The 15,762-nt window shown below is 54.3% G+C and overlaps 1 protein-coding gene across 1 annotated transcript in view; it reads right to left on the bottom strand.

The window, feature by feature from the left end:
- Positions 1 to 15,762, bottom strand: part of LOXL2 (lysyl oxidase-like 2) — a 49,647-nt gene that overhangs the window by 25,423 nt on the left and 8,462 nt on the right. The window contains 1 exon segment of the mRNA XM_010007161.1: positions 3,658 to 3,869. Within this exon segment, the coding sequence (XP_010005463.1) occupies positions 3,658 to 3,869 (212 nt within the window).

Here is a 15,762-nt window from a genome sequence, read left to right as displayed (position 1 = left end):
TTATTTGTTTTTGGAGGCAGAAAAGGTGCAAACCCACCTCTCACTTGCGGAGAGCCAAGAGCTCTGCTGCTCAGGTCAGAGGTGGGAGGGAACAGCCCTGCTGGGAGAACTGAGCCAATTCTAGGTCAAGTTGGAACCCAAATGGTTTTCAGTGGTCAGGAGAAACAGAGCTTCAGCACATCAGCTTGAAACAAAGGCACAGGTCAAACAAAGGCTGTGGGAAGGGGCTGAGCTGAAGGACCCTCACTACAGAAGAGGGGTTGGGGAGCACAAACACATCATGACACACACACCTGCTGGGAAAGTTCACCCATAACACTGAGCAGAAGCTGGTGGACTCCTCTGCAGGGGTGTAGGCATGAGGGTCCTACCCTGGGGCAGTTCTTCAAGCATTTGCTGAAGTTCACAATTTGCTGCATTCAGCCTCAGGAAGGCAGAAGAGAAAGCCCTGGAGCCAGGCTGGGAGAGTTGGGGTGTTGAGCCTAGAGAAGAGAAGGCTCCAGGGAGACCTTAGAGCAGCTTCCAGTGCCTGAAGGGGCTCCAGGAAAGCTGGGGAGGGACTTGGGACAAGGGCAGGGAGGGATGGGATGAGGGGGATGGATGAAAACTGGGAGAGGGAGCTGGAGGTTGGAGATGAGGAGGGAATTCTTTGGTGTGAGGGTGGTGAGAGCCTGGCCCAGGTTGCCCAGGGAAGCTGTGGCTGCCCCATCCCTGGGGGTGTTGAAGGGCAGGTTGGATGGGGCTTGGAGCAGCCTGGGCTGGTGGGAGGTGTCCCTGCCCATGCAGGGGGCTGGATCTGGATGATCCTTCCACCTCAGACCATTCCATGATACTCTCAAAGCCCTTCAGATCCTGGCTTTGCTGAGAACAAAAACCAAACCCTGAGGATTTCTATGACAAGCCTTGAGGTTCTTAACCAACCCACACATCTGACCAGGTTTACAAATGCTGTGAACAGGGTGGTTAAACTGGGAGATCAGCTTGGACTGATGTTGGACAAATCCCCCTGGAACTGCTGAGCTCCCCCAGCCCATTCTTTGACAGATCCCAAAGCTGCAAGGCCTTGAGAAGGCCTCTCTGCCTTCAGCATCTCTGGCCACAAACTTCTCCTCTCACCAGCAGCAAAATGCATTTCATCCCACTCTGCTTTCTCAACCAGAGCAGGGGTTGGGAGGAGGAGTTCACAAGTAGTGCCTATAGAAAAAATCACTTTGAAGAACATGGAAACAACATGGAGATTTGGTTCCTTTCCTAACATCAATCCTGCTGTCAACCCCAGAGCCTAAGTTACATTCAGGAGTCAAACCCTGGCACTGGGACAACAATGAACTAAGTTGTTTTCTTTCAAGCAAGAGCCATCTGCAAATCATTTCACCTCCCACCACTGTGCAGAAGCAGAGGATCAGCTCAAGCTGGAGGTTTGTGGGGAGTGGGACTGGAGGGGAAGTGGGAATGGGGCAGTTGCAGCCACCCCTGCTGGTCCCAGCCCATCCCCAGGCTGTGGAGATGGGATTTGCAAAGGATTTGCTCTTGGGAAAAGGGTGTTTAGAGAGCAGGGAGAGCAAAGCTTGGGGAAAAAAAAAGCATTTCTGAAGTTTCACATTCACACTGAGAGGGTTTAGCTCAAATGACCCAGCCAGGGGTGAACTCTCCCCTCCCCAAGAGGGGCTGTGTGAGCAGGAGGTGTGTGGGGCAGAGCAGAGGGCAGGGCTGCCCTCCTGGCCCAGCTACTGGGTTGGCATCCCAGTCCCCCCAGCATGGAGCAAAGATGGAGTTCCCAGCTCAGAACTGGGAGGTTTCCCTCCCCAGCAAAGTGCTGGGCACGTGTGATGGAACACAAAGCACCAAGAGCTTTTTTAACTGTGCTAACCCAAACTGCCCAGCTGACTGGATCCCACAAGTCTCCTCCCTCCAATAAAACAACATCTCCTCTTCTTCCAACCTGGGATCATATTCAGGGTATTTTCCCCCAACTTTCTGGGGTGCAGGAGGCCAAGAGGCTGTTCCTGACAAGGAGAGAAGGTGAGGGAGGGATCAGGACACTGAGGGTACTTGATCCATCTGGCTGAGCAGGAGAGATCTCCAAGCCTGGAATTTGTCACCACTACATATTCCCAACTCCAGCTTCCCCTGAATGGGATTTTCAACATTGCTGAACAACTGGGGCCTCAGTTTTTCCATCTCTTCTTGCACTATTGCAAGAGACAGCCCAGTTACCAGGCACCTCTTCATTTAAGGCAGATGGCTCCAGCTGCTGAAGTTCATGCTTTTTTTGGAAACACCACAACTGAGAAGCAGGAGAACAACAAAATAAAGCTACTTAATCTTCCTAGAGGTGATTTATTCTGCCCCTCCTGCTCTGGTGCAGAGGATGGGAAACTCAGAGCTGATTTTGAGGGAGAATTGCTGCCTTGAGGGGAGCAAATCCACCTCAAACTGGTGTCCGTGGCAAAACACTGGACCAACTGGTAGCAATTACCAGTCCCCTGCTCATCTCCCTGGGGAGCCTGGCAAGAAAATTCCACTTGGGGGTGATTTATTTTGTTTTCTTTGTGCTGCTCTGGGGCCTGATGCTGTTCCAGCCCCAAGGGGACCTCTTCAGTCTGATCAGCATCTTGCTAAGGAAAGAACTGAAAGGTGGCCAGGCCAGTTCCAGAGGGAACTTTCAGAAATAGCCATCCCAGGCCAAAAGGAGCAGGCAGGAAAACCACAACTCCTGGCTGGAGACTTTAGTCCTTCCCCTTCACCAGTCCAGGCTTCCCCACTCCCCAGGTCACAGAGCAGGAAAGAAATGAGGTGGAATTTCACTTCAACTTCTCCTGCATCTGCTCCAGGGGGTGATTTCTAGGGAACAGTGTGGGAAGCAGCAAGTTTGTGCTGAAGGCTGGTGGCAAAGAGCAAGCTGAAGCCATGACAACAAGGAAGACCAGAGCTCCTGGCTTTCAGGAACTGAAGCTGGAACTGCTCAGCCTGCAGCTCTGAAGGACACAACCTTCTCCCTGTGGATCACTCTTTTCTTCCCTCATTTTCCAGCCATCTACAATGACAGGAATTAAAAACACCCCCACTGAAATCACCACTGCATCCTTCTCCAAGCACTGCCTGAGAGGCCCAGCCAGCAGCAGGGATGCACCCCAGGCATTTTGAGCTCAGTGCCCAGCTCAGAGTGCCCCTTTTGATCCCAAAATTCCTCGTGGGAGCTTCCAGATCCAACCAGCCCTGATCCTGCAGCTGCCTTCCTGCAGAGGGACGGGGCAAGTGGGTGGGTTAGTGAGCACTGTGGCCACTTCCAGCCATCCCCTGCACATCAAACAGAACCTAAACCTTCACAGGGGAAGGGAAGAAGCTGGAAACAAAGATTCCTTGGGCTCAGTGTCCACATCTCCTGCCCCAGGACCTACCAAACACCACAAGTGCCACCGCACCAGCTCTGCAGCCAGACAGAGATCAAACAGCTCCCCTTGTCTGCCCAGGGAAATGCTTGACATTCCAAATATTGACACCGAGGGAAAACCTGAGCTGAAGGAATGAAGCAGTGGGAGGTTTTTCTCCCCCCCAAGGTCTCCAGTGTCATCTGACAAGTTACACCTCAGAACAAGCCCCCCAGTGTTCCAAGAACCCCCATCCCGGTGCCTCACACAAAAGCCTGGCTCTTACTTGTAGACATTGGTGTTGTATTTCCTCTCACTGGGGAACCCAAACATGCCACAGACCACACGGGAATTTTTCATGGTCCAGTGCTTGTCACAGATCTGCTTCCAGGTGCCTTCATCCTTCACCTCCACGTAGCCCTCGGTGACCGGGACGCGCTTGCGGTAGGTGGCCAGGATGGCCCTGATCCTGATGTCCTCCACCTGGATGTTCATGTTCTGGAAACAAAGGGAAATAAACCACCAGGGAGGTTAGTTTGGGAGGGAACTGGGGGTGCAGCTTCAAACTGGGGAAGGGAAAGTTGTGTTCAGGGCTGAGCAGAGGGAGGCAGGAGAGGAGGGAAGGGAAACACACACCGGGGGAGCAGGAAACCTCCCCAGCTTGTGTGGAATAGAATCCCAGGCTGGTTTGGGTGGGAAGGGAGCTGAAAGCTCATCCAGATCCAACCCCCTGCATGGGCAGGGACACCTCCCACCAGCCCAGGCTGCTCCAAGCCCCATCCAACCTGCCCTTCAACACCCCCAGGGATGGGGCAGCCACAGCTTCCCTGGGCAACCTGGGCCAGGCTCTCACCACCCTCACACCAAAGAATTCCCTCCTCATCTCCAACCTCCATCTCCCTCCCCCACTTTTCATCCATCCCCCTCATCCCATCCCTCCCTGCCCTTGTCCCAAGTCCCTCCCCAGCTTTCCTGGAGCCCCTTCAGGCACTGGAAGCTGCTCTAAGGTCTCCCTGGAGCCTTCTCTTCTCCAGGCTCAACACCCCAACTCTCTCCATCCTTCAAAACAAGGATGCTTTTTCTCATTAAAAACCCCACATTATTGCACAAATTGCTCCCTAACAAAACTCCTTTGATCCTGAAATCAACTGAAGTGCTTGTTTCAGACCTTCACTTGGTCTCAGCCACCAGAGAAGTGAACCAAGCTCAGCCCTGTGAGGACCAGGTTCATCCTGGCAGGGTGCAGGGAAGTGGGAGCCTTGGCAGGGCAGGATTTGGGACCCCCAAAGCCCCTGGGCATCCTTTCCTCACCCAGCCTTTCAAAGCTGAGATCCCAAAGTGCTGACACTGGCATTTCCCCTGCTTCCCCAAGCCAGGCTTCTCCTCCTGCCTGGGACAGCAAATGAGTCATGAAGCTTGGATGGGTTTCCCATTTTGAGGCCACTGCCCAAACCAACCTTGCAGGGACCCAAAAGACTGGCTGGAAAATATCTGCTGTGGCAAGTGATGACAAAAGAGCTACTGAAAATGTTCACCCTTGCTTCCAGGAGAGCTTTGCTCATCAGAAATATGTAGGAACTCCACGTGGTTCTGCAGGGAGTTACATCAGAGCTGAGGAATCCTCCCCTCCCTTCACTTGGATTTGATCCCCTGGAATGCTCAGGGCTCAGAGACACTGGGCCTGAGGTTCCCAGGCAGGTATTGAGGTCAGGGAAGATCAGGGCAGGACTTGCAGAGTCCTGCACGTTCCACGTGGCACATCCACTCTCCAGCTGCTTCACTGATGCAACCACCAGCTCCTGGGCAAGTGGAAACCAAGTGCAGAGCAGGAGCTGCTGGGGATGGGAAAGGGGCAGGAACCTCCTCCTCACCCCCAGCCCTGCCTGCATCCCCTGGGCAAGTCACTTCATGCTTTTCCCTCCACCTTTTCCTGATTTTGTTTGCTTTTCCCCAATTGCCTCCATTTTACCAGCCAGTTTTTACAGCCAAACCAGATCCCTGAGTCTTCCTTTCACCTTCTCCTGCAGGAATTGAGCCCCATGAGATACCCCCTTGGAAAACAGGACCTTCTCATTTCCCCAGGAGGACAGAGCTGCTCAGACAGGCTTCCCAGTGAAATGCTCTTGTAGCCCTCAAGAATTAAAAAACCCACCATAATACCCCAGTTTGGTACATCTGAGCCACTTCCAGGTGCTCAAACCAAGGGTCTGAAGCCAAAGGAAACTGGGTAGCCTGGGAAGTCCATCTCCAACACCAAGTCTCTCCTGAATTTGGCAGATTCACTTCAAATATTATTGCACAGCATTTCAGCAGGTGCTGGCAGGGAAGCAGCAGGACCTTTGCACCCCTGGGCTGGTTCCCAAAAGCTCCCAACCTCCCTTTTCCCCTTGGTGCAGTTGATGAAATGTTTCCAGCTCTTCACTGGGTGCAGAAAGCCTGAGACAGCACCTTGTTGCTCTGCACCCTCCAGCTTTCTCCAGCAGGAAGCAAGAGGCAAGCAAAGCCTGAAATCCAGCTGGGAATTGCTTTGGCTGCTGAGGAAGGGCTGGAGCAGCTCTGGGGCCAGGCTGGGAGAGCTGGGGTGTTCAGCCTGGAGGAGAGAAGGCTCCAGGGAGACCTTAGAGCAGCTTCCAGTGCCTGAAGGGGCTCCAGGAAAGCTGGGGAGGGGCTTGGGACAAGGGCAGGGAGGGATGGGATGAGGGGGATGGATGAAAACTGGGAGAGGGAGATGGAGGTTGGAGCTGAGGAGGGAATTCTTTGGTGTGAGGGTGGTGAGAGCCTGGCCCAGGTTGCCCAGGGAAGCTGTGGCTGCCCCATCCCTGGGGGAGTTGAAGGGCAGGTTGGATGGGGCTTGGAGCAGCCTGGGCTGGTGGGAGGTGTCCCTGCCCATGCAGGGGGCTGGATCTGGATGAGCTTTCAGGTCCCTTCCCACACAAACCATTCCATGACATGAAGACCTTAGTGTTTTTAAATAAAAGCCTCTTCACAAGAATGACCCCAAAGGCCAGGAAGCTGAAGCTTAAAGCTACAGTGGAAAAGCAGATGAGAAGCTCCTGAGTGAGGGGGAAATCTGCAGTGACAGCTGAGGAGGGGGGTGAGTCCCACGTGGCTGCAGGAGGTCCCTGATCTCAAACCCTCAGTGCATTTGCTGCACGTGGTTGTGTCAGTCCCAGCCCTGCTGTGTGAGAAACCAACTGAAAAGGGACATTTTCCCCATGCCCAGACCTGCCATCAGCAAGATGCTCCAAACCCAGCCCTGGGTTTCCTCTGACACCCCCTTCCAGGGTGCCTGGGGTTGGAGAAGCTTGAACCTCAGCTCCTCGGGGAGGAGGAACCAGGTTGGGAACCAAGGTGGGATGTCACACTCAGGAATGGCTGTTCCATGGGGCAGCTGCACTGCAGGAGTTGCTGGCCCCACCTGAGAGGGGCACAGGGCCATTCCAGCTGGGAACCAGCTCCTGGTGGCAGAGGAGCAGCAGGATGGTTGTTCCCACCTTGTCCCTGTTGCTCCCACCTTGTCCCTGTTGCTCCTTCCCCCCCCTGCACCCACCAGGGCTTCACCTCCCACAGATGCTGAGAAGCCTCCAAGATCAGCAGGACACTCCAAGGATGGGAGAACCAACCATTCCCAGATGGAGAACCAAGGTGCAGGGACACCAAACCACTTCTCCAGAGCCCCCAAGGGCAGGGAACCACAGCCAAGGTCCCAACCCCACACCAAGACTCCTCCTCCAGCAGGGACCACCAGCTGGACCCCCAGCCTTGAAGCACGTTCTGACCAAGCCCATGTGAGGGGTTTTTTTGCCTTTCCCACCCCAGCAGCCTGGCAGGAGCTGTGACACACACTCCCAGAGACATCCTGAGCAAAGAGCACCAGGACAGGGCAAGCAATTCCCTCCTGCTCTTCTCCTGCAGCTTCCAAGCAGCTCATCTCAAGACTCTTCAAGCCAGAAGGAAAAGTTGAATATTCCAACCCCCTGGAGAGGTTTGAAAATCCCTTACCAGGATTTTATGGGACCAGAAAACCCTTTACTAGGATTTCATGGGACCAGAGCAACAGGCAAAGAAAGAAACCAGCCCAGTGAGTCAGGGAAGGGGAGAGAAAAGACACAAGGAAATAATAATTGAGAGGAAATAAGAACTCCTAAAAAAAAGGGGAAAGCCTGGGAATGCTGAGAAGCACCTGCCTTCTGATTTGCCTGTTGTTTTTGCTGTAAGTTCAGGAGCTTAGCAACTCAAAATGAGTTGCTGCATCAGTTTCCAGCAGAGCTCTGAGCACTGCAGGGCTGGGGGTGCTGGTCCCTCCCCAGGACCCTGCCCAGGACCCTCCCCAGGACCCTGCCCTGCTGTGGCACCTCTGACCCAGCCCAGGACTGGAGATTCCCACATCCCCTATCCCAGGTGTGTTTGGGACAGGTCAGGGGTTGAGTTGTCCTTGCTGGTCCATTCATACATGTGAAAAACAAGATGCAAACTTGACTGGTTTGGACTCTTGGACTTGAAGCAACCCTGGCAGAGGCAGCACGAGGCTGCAGCCTCCAGCCCCAAGGTCCCAGGACACAAATCTCCTCCCCCAGAGGTGCTGACACCCACACCAAGAGAAACCCAACACTTTGGTTGTGCTGTTTGTGCCACTAATTTGCCAAGGAAGGGTGGAAAAAGACCTTAAAAATGGAGCAAACCAGCAAGAAGTGAGGCCTGATTGCAGCCCCTGGGGGGGGTTCAGCTGTAACAGCCCAGCACACTGTGACATTTTCATCATCTGCCTGAGAGCAAAACCAACCCACGTCCCTTTCTGCTCAGCCAGGAGGGTTGGGAGCAGAGAATCCTTTGCTAAAGCAGCTCCAGGGTTTGTCCTGAGCCTTCAACAAACCATCCAGGATTCAGAGGGTTGGAGACCTCAGCTCTAGGTGGGAAGATGGAAGAAACAAAGGACCCAAAGCAGGACCCTGCAGGTTTCTCCAGGAGAAAGGGCTGCTAAGAGCTTTCTCCTGGTAACATTTCCAGATTGGAATGGTTTCCTGTCACTGCTGCTCTGTGGTTGTTCAATAATGCAAACCCAGGCAGACTTTCAGCATCTCCCAGCACCAACGTGCAGAGCTGGGCTAATGGTGAAAACAGATCCCACATAAAAACCAGGAGCAAACTACACTAAATGACTGGAGCAGATGTCTGAAAATCACCCTCTGTGGTTTATACACATGGAGACAAACGCCTACAAGGTGTCACATCAGCAAGGAAAGTCAGCCTGGAGAAGAGAAGGCTCCAGGGAGACCTTAGAGCAGCTTCCAGTGCCTGAAGGGGCTCCAGGAAAGCTGGGGAGGGACTTGGGACAAGGGCAGGGAGGGATGGGATGAGGGGGATGGATGAAAAGTGGGAGAGGGAGATGGAGGTTGGAGATGAGGAGGGAATTCTTTGGTGTGAGGGTGGTGAGAGCCTGGCCCAGGTTGCCCAGGGAAGCTGTGGCTGCCCCATCCCTGGGGGTGTTGAAGGGCAGGTTGGATGGGGCTTGGAGCAGCCTGGGCTGCTGGGAGGTGTCCCTGCCCATGCAGGGGGTTGGATCTAGATGAGCTTTCAGGTCCCTTCCCACCCAACCCATGCCATGATTCTGGGATGACTCTGATCTCTGGAGGCTTCACTTCAGCTCCCACAGGAGCCACACAAGCTCCAAGGCAGAGCTGGTAGATCCTCTGAAGGACCCCTGGGGATCACAAAGAAGGTACCTGCAAGCAACTCCAAAGCTGAAATCACATCTGCCAACCTCCCATCTCAGCTACCAACCCTTCAAGAGCCTTCAACTGGATTTGAGGAGCCCCACAGCCCCTCAGCACCCAGCAATGCTGCCTCCAGGAACTCCAACTGGGCTGCCAGCACCTCCTGGTAGAGGAAGGCAAAGAGAGACCCAAGCCCCAAAGCTGATGGGACTTGGTTTGCTCAGTCTGAGGGACAAAACCAAACTCACAGCTCAGCTCCTTCAAGACCAGGGGAAGATGCTGCTGAGGATTTCAAGCCACAAAGAGAAGCAACCAAGCCCAGAAAGTGTTAAGTCCTGGCTCAGGCCCCCCCATCTCAGCCAGCTTTGTGCAATTTCCACCCATTGAGGCCAACAGCTGTGGAGATGGATGTGCCAGCCCTGCTCCTGTTTCTTCTTTTCCTTCCCTAGTCCTGGAATTCAGCTGGTAGCACAACTGAGACCCAGATCTCCAGCCTCCCCTTTGCTTCTGACACAATCCCACCCACATCCTTGAGGCAGAATCAGCTCCTGCCTTTGCTCCCCTGCCCTCCAAAAAGCTGCTTGTTCAGAGGACACCAAGTCTTGCATTGCAGGTTGGCAGGTCATGCTGGATTAATTCCTCAAGCTGCAGCTTTGCTTTAATCAAAGCCACCCATCCTGGCACAGCCAAACACCAGGAAGGAAACAAGCAACAACAAATCCCCCTGGCATTTTATTTCTGCTCCAGTTCAGCCTCTTGAGCCTTGAAAGGTGTGAAGAACCAGCCAGACCAAGCTGGGGGTGGAGGGCAGGACATCTATTCCTGGATTCAACCCAAGCTTCCCCATCACCCTGCTTTCCCCTGCACACAGTGATATAAAAATCAGACCAAAAAGCTTCAAATAACAAGAGGGGGGTGAGGCTGAAGAGAGATCCTGCTCAGTTCTGCTCAGATCTCCCTGGTGATGTCAAGCCAAGTTGATACCCCAACCTTCTCCTCACACCTCCTCACTCCTTCTGGCAAAGGGAGGCAACACAAAACCCATCTCACCTGCTCTGCCCAGCCAGGTTGTCACACCTCTCCTTGCCCAGCACAAACATGTGGCTGCAGAACAAATGAGCACAAAAAAAATGAAGGGGAGAGAAGGGTCAAACTCTTCTGGTTGGGTCCTGTTCCCTTCCACCCTGCTCCTCTCCCAGCCAAAGAGCCACATCCCAGCCCTGGACACAACATCCCAGCCCAAGCCAACGTGCTGAGCCCTGTTACAAAACCCAGGAATCTCAGCCCCAGGAAAGCTGGGGCCTGCCCAGAGACAGTGGAAAGAAAAGGGGTTTGTTTTTGAGCTTTCACAAAAGGATTCCTGGCTCAGAAAGTTTTCACATGAGCCTCAGTCCCTTTTGTTTCCACCCTCTGAACCAAACACTCCCCCCCATCCAGCTTCAGATCTGACTGCAACAACTGACACCACTTTCATAACATTTTCTTTTACCTTTTGCCATCTGTTTCCTGGTGGCAGAACCACCATGCCCAGGACAGGATGTCTGAGTCCTGCCCCACATCCCAAGCTCAGTGACAGCCCTTCTTCTGGCCAGAGCCCTGAGGATGCACAGGAACCAAGAGAGGGAGGAGGATCCATCCCTGGAAACCCAACTGCAGGTCCTGCCCTGGTTCTGGGTCACTGAGTCCTGGCTGAAGGCAAGACCCAGCTGCTGGGTTTGCAGAGTCATAGGATGGTTTGGGTGGGAAGGGAGCTGAAAGCTCATCCAGATCCAACCCCCTGCATGGGCAGGGACACCTCCCACCAGCCCAGGCTGCTCCAAGCCCCATCCAACCTGCCCTTCAACACCCCCAGGGATGGGGCAGCCACAGCTTCCCTGGGCAACCTGGGCCAGGCTCTCACCACCCTCACACCAAAGAATTCCCTCCTCATCTCCAACCTCCATCTCCCTCTCCCACTTTTCATCCATCCCCCTCATCCCATCCCTCCCTGCCCTTGTCCCAAGTCCCTCCCCAGCTTTCCTGGAGCCCCTTCAGGCACTGGAAGCTGCTCTAAGGTCTCCCTGGAGCCTGCTCTTCTCCAGGCTCAACACCCCAACTCTCCAGACTGGCTCCAGAGCTGCTCCAGCCCTCAAATGACCATCACAAACCACCTCTGGACTCTCACCAGGAGCTCCACGTCCTTCTGATGTTGGAAGCTCCAGAACTGGACACCATATCCCAGGTACATTCCAGATCTTTCAGAAGAGCATTTCAACACTCCCTTTAAACCCCCCCACACCCTCAGTGACAACACAGAGACCAGAGAGGCTGTGATGGGGCAGGAGGGTCTAGACAGCCCTGGCTCTGTGGGGCCTCCCCTCTGGCCTGAGAAACTTCTCCAATCAGGCAGAAAGGGAACCAGAATGAAGATTTCCTTCTCTGCATTTTCCTTTCTCTTCAAACCCATCCCCAGGAGGTTCCAGCCTGGCTCTGGCAGCTCTTTGCTCACCAGGTGCTTGTCCCAGCAGGGATGCACTCCTTGTCACCAGATCCTTGATGTCACCAGCACCAGGAGCCTGGCTGCTGCCTCTGCCAGCCCTCATTGCTCTTCTGCTGCAGGATTCCTTATGATCCACTCAAACTGCTCCTTCCTCCCTTTTCCTGCCCCTGGGGACACAAACCTACCCACAACCTTCCTCCTTGGCAGTGGAGCTGCAGCCCTTCCTGCCTCCCCAGCCACCAAGGCTGCAACTAGGACAAGAAATGAATTGAATCCTCTTTTTTATTCCCCATTAAGACCATCAAATCTTCCCACACAGAACTCCCTCCTCCCAGCAGCATCTCCTCCCCTGCACTGAAACCCTTCAACTCCCTCCCACTGAAGTCTCAGCCTTTCCCTCCTGGACTTTTTAGGAAGTCTCATCCCTGGGTGGGATCTGCTTGGGTTTCAACATCTGGAGCTGTGTCTGGGAGTCACTGAATGAACCTGGTGGGGCAGATGCTGCAGGGGGGGGGATGAGCAGTGCCCTGGGAACATCCCTCTGGGCTGCAAACACTTCTTGCTCTGGGTTTGTGCAGGACAGAAGGGGCAGGGAGGGCAGAGCAGCCCAGGGTGAGGGGCCAGGAGCAGTGCAGGCTCTGCAGGACAAAGGGCCAACCCTGTGCTGAGCCAGGAAAGGCCTTGGCAGGAACCTCCTGCCTGCCAGAGCAAAACAGGCTGCTGGAAAGCACCAAAGAAAGGCAGGGAAAGCAGGAGCACTGAGCCCTGGTGGGAGGCTCAGCTGGGGAGATGCTGCTCTGGGGTTTGAGGGCTGCACGAGGAGCAAAAGCTTCTGCCATTCTCCCTTCTCCTTCCTGCTCAGCCATTTGAAAGCCCAGCTGGCACAGAAGGCAGCCAAGGGGAGCCCCTGAGCCCCACACTGCAGAGCAGGGCAAGGTCCTGCCCTGTTCTCAGGCTTCAACACTGTCTTGAGTAGCAGAACCACCAGAGCACCCCAAAACCCAACCCCTCTGCAGTTGCCTGGGAAGTTTTGGGGCTCCTGGGGTGTCTGAGCAAAGCTTTGCCAAGAGGGAAAGTCAAACCTTCTGTGTTCACTGTGTTTAAGGTTGGAGCAGATGATCCTTGAGATCCCTCCCAACCTGGCCCTGATTCCATGGGCCCAGCAGGACTGACAGGAGCTCAAGCTCTGGACACAGGCAGTGCAAGGAGACCAACAAGTCACCTCTGCCCCCCCAGGACCTGCAGGGAACCAGGGCTCCCCTCTGTGCTGCCTCAGCCCAAGCAGCTCCAGAGCTCCTGCCTCTTGCCACCAGCAGCACCAGCACCCTGAGCTGCCACAGACATCACAGAGGAACCCCTGAGGGAGCTGTCACAGCATCACAGGGTGGTTGGGGCTGGAAGGGAGCTCTGGAGATCAGCCAGTCCAGGATCCCCTAGAGCAGATCCCACAGGAACACACCCAGGAGGGGCTGGAAGGTCTCCAGGGATGGAGACTCCACAGCCTCCCTGGGCAGCCTGGCCCAGGGCTCTGCCACCCTCACAGGCAAGAAGGATTTTCTCCTCTTCAGGTCAAACCTCCTGGGCTCCAGTTTGTGCCCATGGCCCCTTGTCCTGGCCCTGGACACCCCTGAGCAGAGTCTGGTCCCCCCTCCTGCCACCCCCTGGAGATATTGATCAGCACTGAGGAGATGCCCCAGAGAAGCAAACATTGACACCAAAGCAGGGAGAAATTCAAGTGCAGTTGCCACAACCAACAGGCAAATCAACCTCAGGTTGTCAAACCCTCTTGAGAACTGGGAGACAGAGCTGGAGCTTCACATGGTGGTGGCCTCAGTTTACAAGTCCAAGGTGTAGAGAGAGGCTCCCAAGGGACCAAATGAGATAAGAGGAAGATTTCTCTGTGTGCCAAGCCACAAAGTCCCTGTCCTGCTCCCATCCTCACCCCTCATCCAAGGCCTCATCCAGCAAACCCAACTCAACTGCAAGGACTCAACAATTCCCTGGTGAACAAGCCCAGACAAGGGGGTTCAACCCACTTCTCACCTGCCACCCTCATCCCTGGGCTTGGAAGTGAGATCTTTCTGCTTCCCACAGGCCCAGAAGGGATAAAAGAAGGACAGAAATAGCAGCCCAGCCTGGAATGTTTAGCTAGACCTTGTCTGCCCACTGTCTGGCCAAAGTCAAGGTCCAGTCTCAGGTCCCAGGTCTATTTGGGAGCTGCAGAAACTGGATATATTTAGAATATGTCCCATTTTGAAGCCTCTGTGTGCACAGAGAGGAAGGAGGTGGACAACAAATATTTTGTTAAGGATGTTTGGGGGGGGATAGGTGAAAATAAAATACCTACAGGGCATTTCTTTCAGAACTATATCAAAGGTGGGAGTCAGGGACTGTGGTCTTGAAAGGAGCAGCAGGGCAGTCCCAGGTGGGCACAGCAAGTGCAGTGTTTGAAAAAGCAAACCCTGCTCCTGGTTTTGGGAAAACACACTCAGTGATGTTGATTTCAGAGCTCCTGGCATCCTGCAAAGGCTTAGGAAAACACTGCAGGCTGTGCAGACATTTCACCCTGCAGGCTTTGGCACTGCATGAAGGAGCCTGGGAGCAGGTCCCTGCAGCCCACCCAGCACCTCCAGACACTTGTGAGCTGCAAGGTAAGAACCAACCCCCAGTCCTGCATCACTTTGACCCTCATCTTGGTACCCTTGGCCACCACATCCCTGCAGGAGGAGCCACTGTGTGTGTTTGCCAAAGCTGGAGCCCTGGCAGCTCAGGGGGTCTCTTTGCAGCACTCCCTGCCTGGTCCTCCCAGAGCCCATCAGAGGCAGCAAGCAGCTCTGTGTTCCCACTCTGAGCACTTCAAAACAACATGATGAACCTTCCCTTGCCCCCTGAGCCCCCAAGAAGCCCCTTTCTATTTGACTGCCACATTGAAAACCTACAAGAGCTGTTATTCTGAATCAAGGGGGTATTTCTGCCCTCACAGTTAAGACTCAAACCAAACATCAAGCCCCTCGTGTGAATTTGAGCATGAAAAACAGTTGGAACTCCAGGATGTAGCTAAAAAAGAAGGAATGCAAACAAGAAATCAAGCTCCCAGTCAAACAATGAGGTTATTTTAACCACCTTGGTCCCTTCAGGCAGGATTCAACAGGTTGCCCAGGGAAGCTGTGGCTGCCCCATCCCTGGGGGTGTTGAAGGGCAGGTTGGATGGGGCTTGGAGCAGCCTGGGCTGGTGGGAGGTGTCCCTGCCCATGCAGGGGGTTGGAGCTGGATGAGCTTTCAGGTCCCTTCCCATCCAAACCATCCCAGGATTTTGTGCTCCATGGAAGATCAAACCAAACAGTTCAGCACCAGTTTGGAGCTCCCACCCATCCCCAAGGCTGTGGGCAGCCTTCAGCTCCACAATCACACATCCAATCCACACTTGCAAGGCTTCTAAGAAACAGCTTTTTAATCCTTTCAAGGTGTGTGGCTTAATCCTCCAGAGCTGGGCTCTGTGGGAAGAGAGACCATGGGATACCAGCAAGATGTCCCTGCTTCCCCCCTCCTGATGCTCCAAGAGGCAAACAAGGACCAAAACCAACCAAACTCTCCTCTCTCCACTAATTTAGTCTGGATTTAGTCTGCACACTTTAGAGAGGAGGGGGAGAATCCCCTGTGTAAAATGGCCCATCCATGTCACACTTCTCTCCTGGCTCTGAGAAGGGGAACAGTTTTCCAGGTCAAGGCAGCCACTGAGCTGAGGGGCTATCAGGCTAATTCTGGCCAAGCAGCAGCCCTGGCAGGGCTGTCCTGCTGTGCACATTCATCCCCCTCCAAGAAATAATCCTCTGAACAAGCCCCAAGGCTAAAGGCTGCAGTGGCTGTGGAAAACAGCAGCAAAAATGATGGGAGTTGCTCTGCCCTTTAGCAAGAGGCTGATGGGTTTCAGCCCTGCCCTGCTCCTGTTACAAGACTTAACCTCTTCCTGCCTTCCCCAGACCTGATCCTGATCAGCTTTTTCCAAACCTCATCTTGTCCCCCCCAGACCTGGACCCTCATCTTGTCTCCCCCAGACCTGGACCCTCATCTTGTCTCCCCCAGACCTGGATCCTCATCTTGTCCCCCCCAGACCTGGACCCTCATCTTGTCTCCCCCAGACCTTGACCCTCATCTTGTCCCCCCCAGACCTGGACCCTCATCTTGTCCCCCCCTACCT

Source organism: Chaetura pelagica, unplaced genomic scaffold (assembly GCF_000747805.2).
Source record: "Chaetura pelagica isolate M959 unplaced genomic scaffold, ChaPel_1.0 scaffold731, whole genome shotgun sequence".
NCBI classification, from domain to species: domain Eukaryota; kingdom Metazoa; phylum Chordata; class Aves; order Apodiformes; family Apodidae; genus Chaetura; species Chaetura pelagica.
Note: the sequence above shows the minus strand (reverse complement) of the source record. Positions and strands in the feature narration are given on the sequence as shown.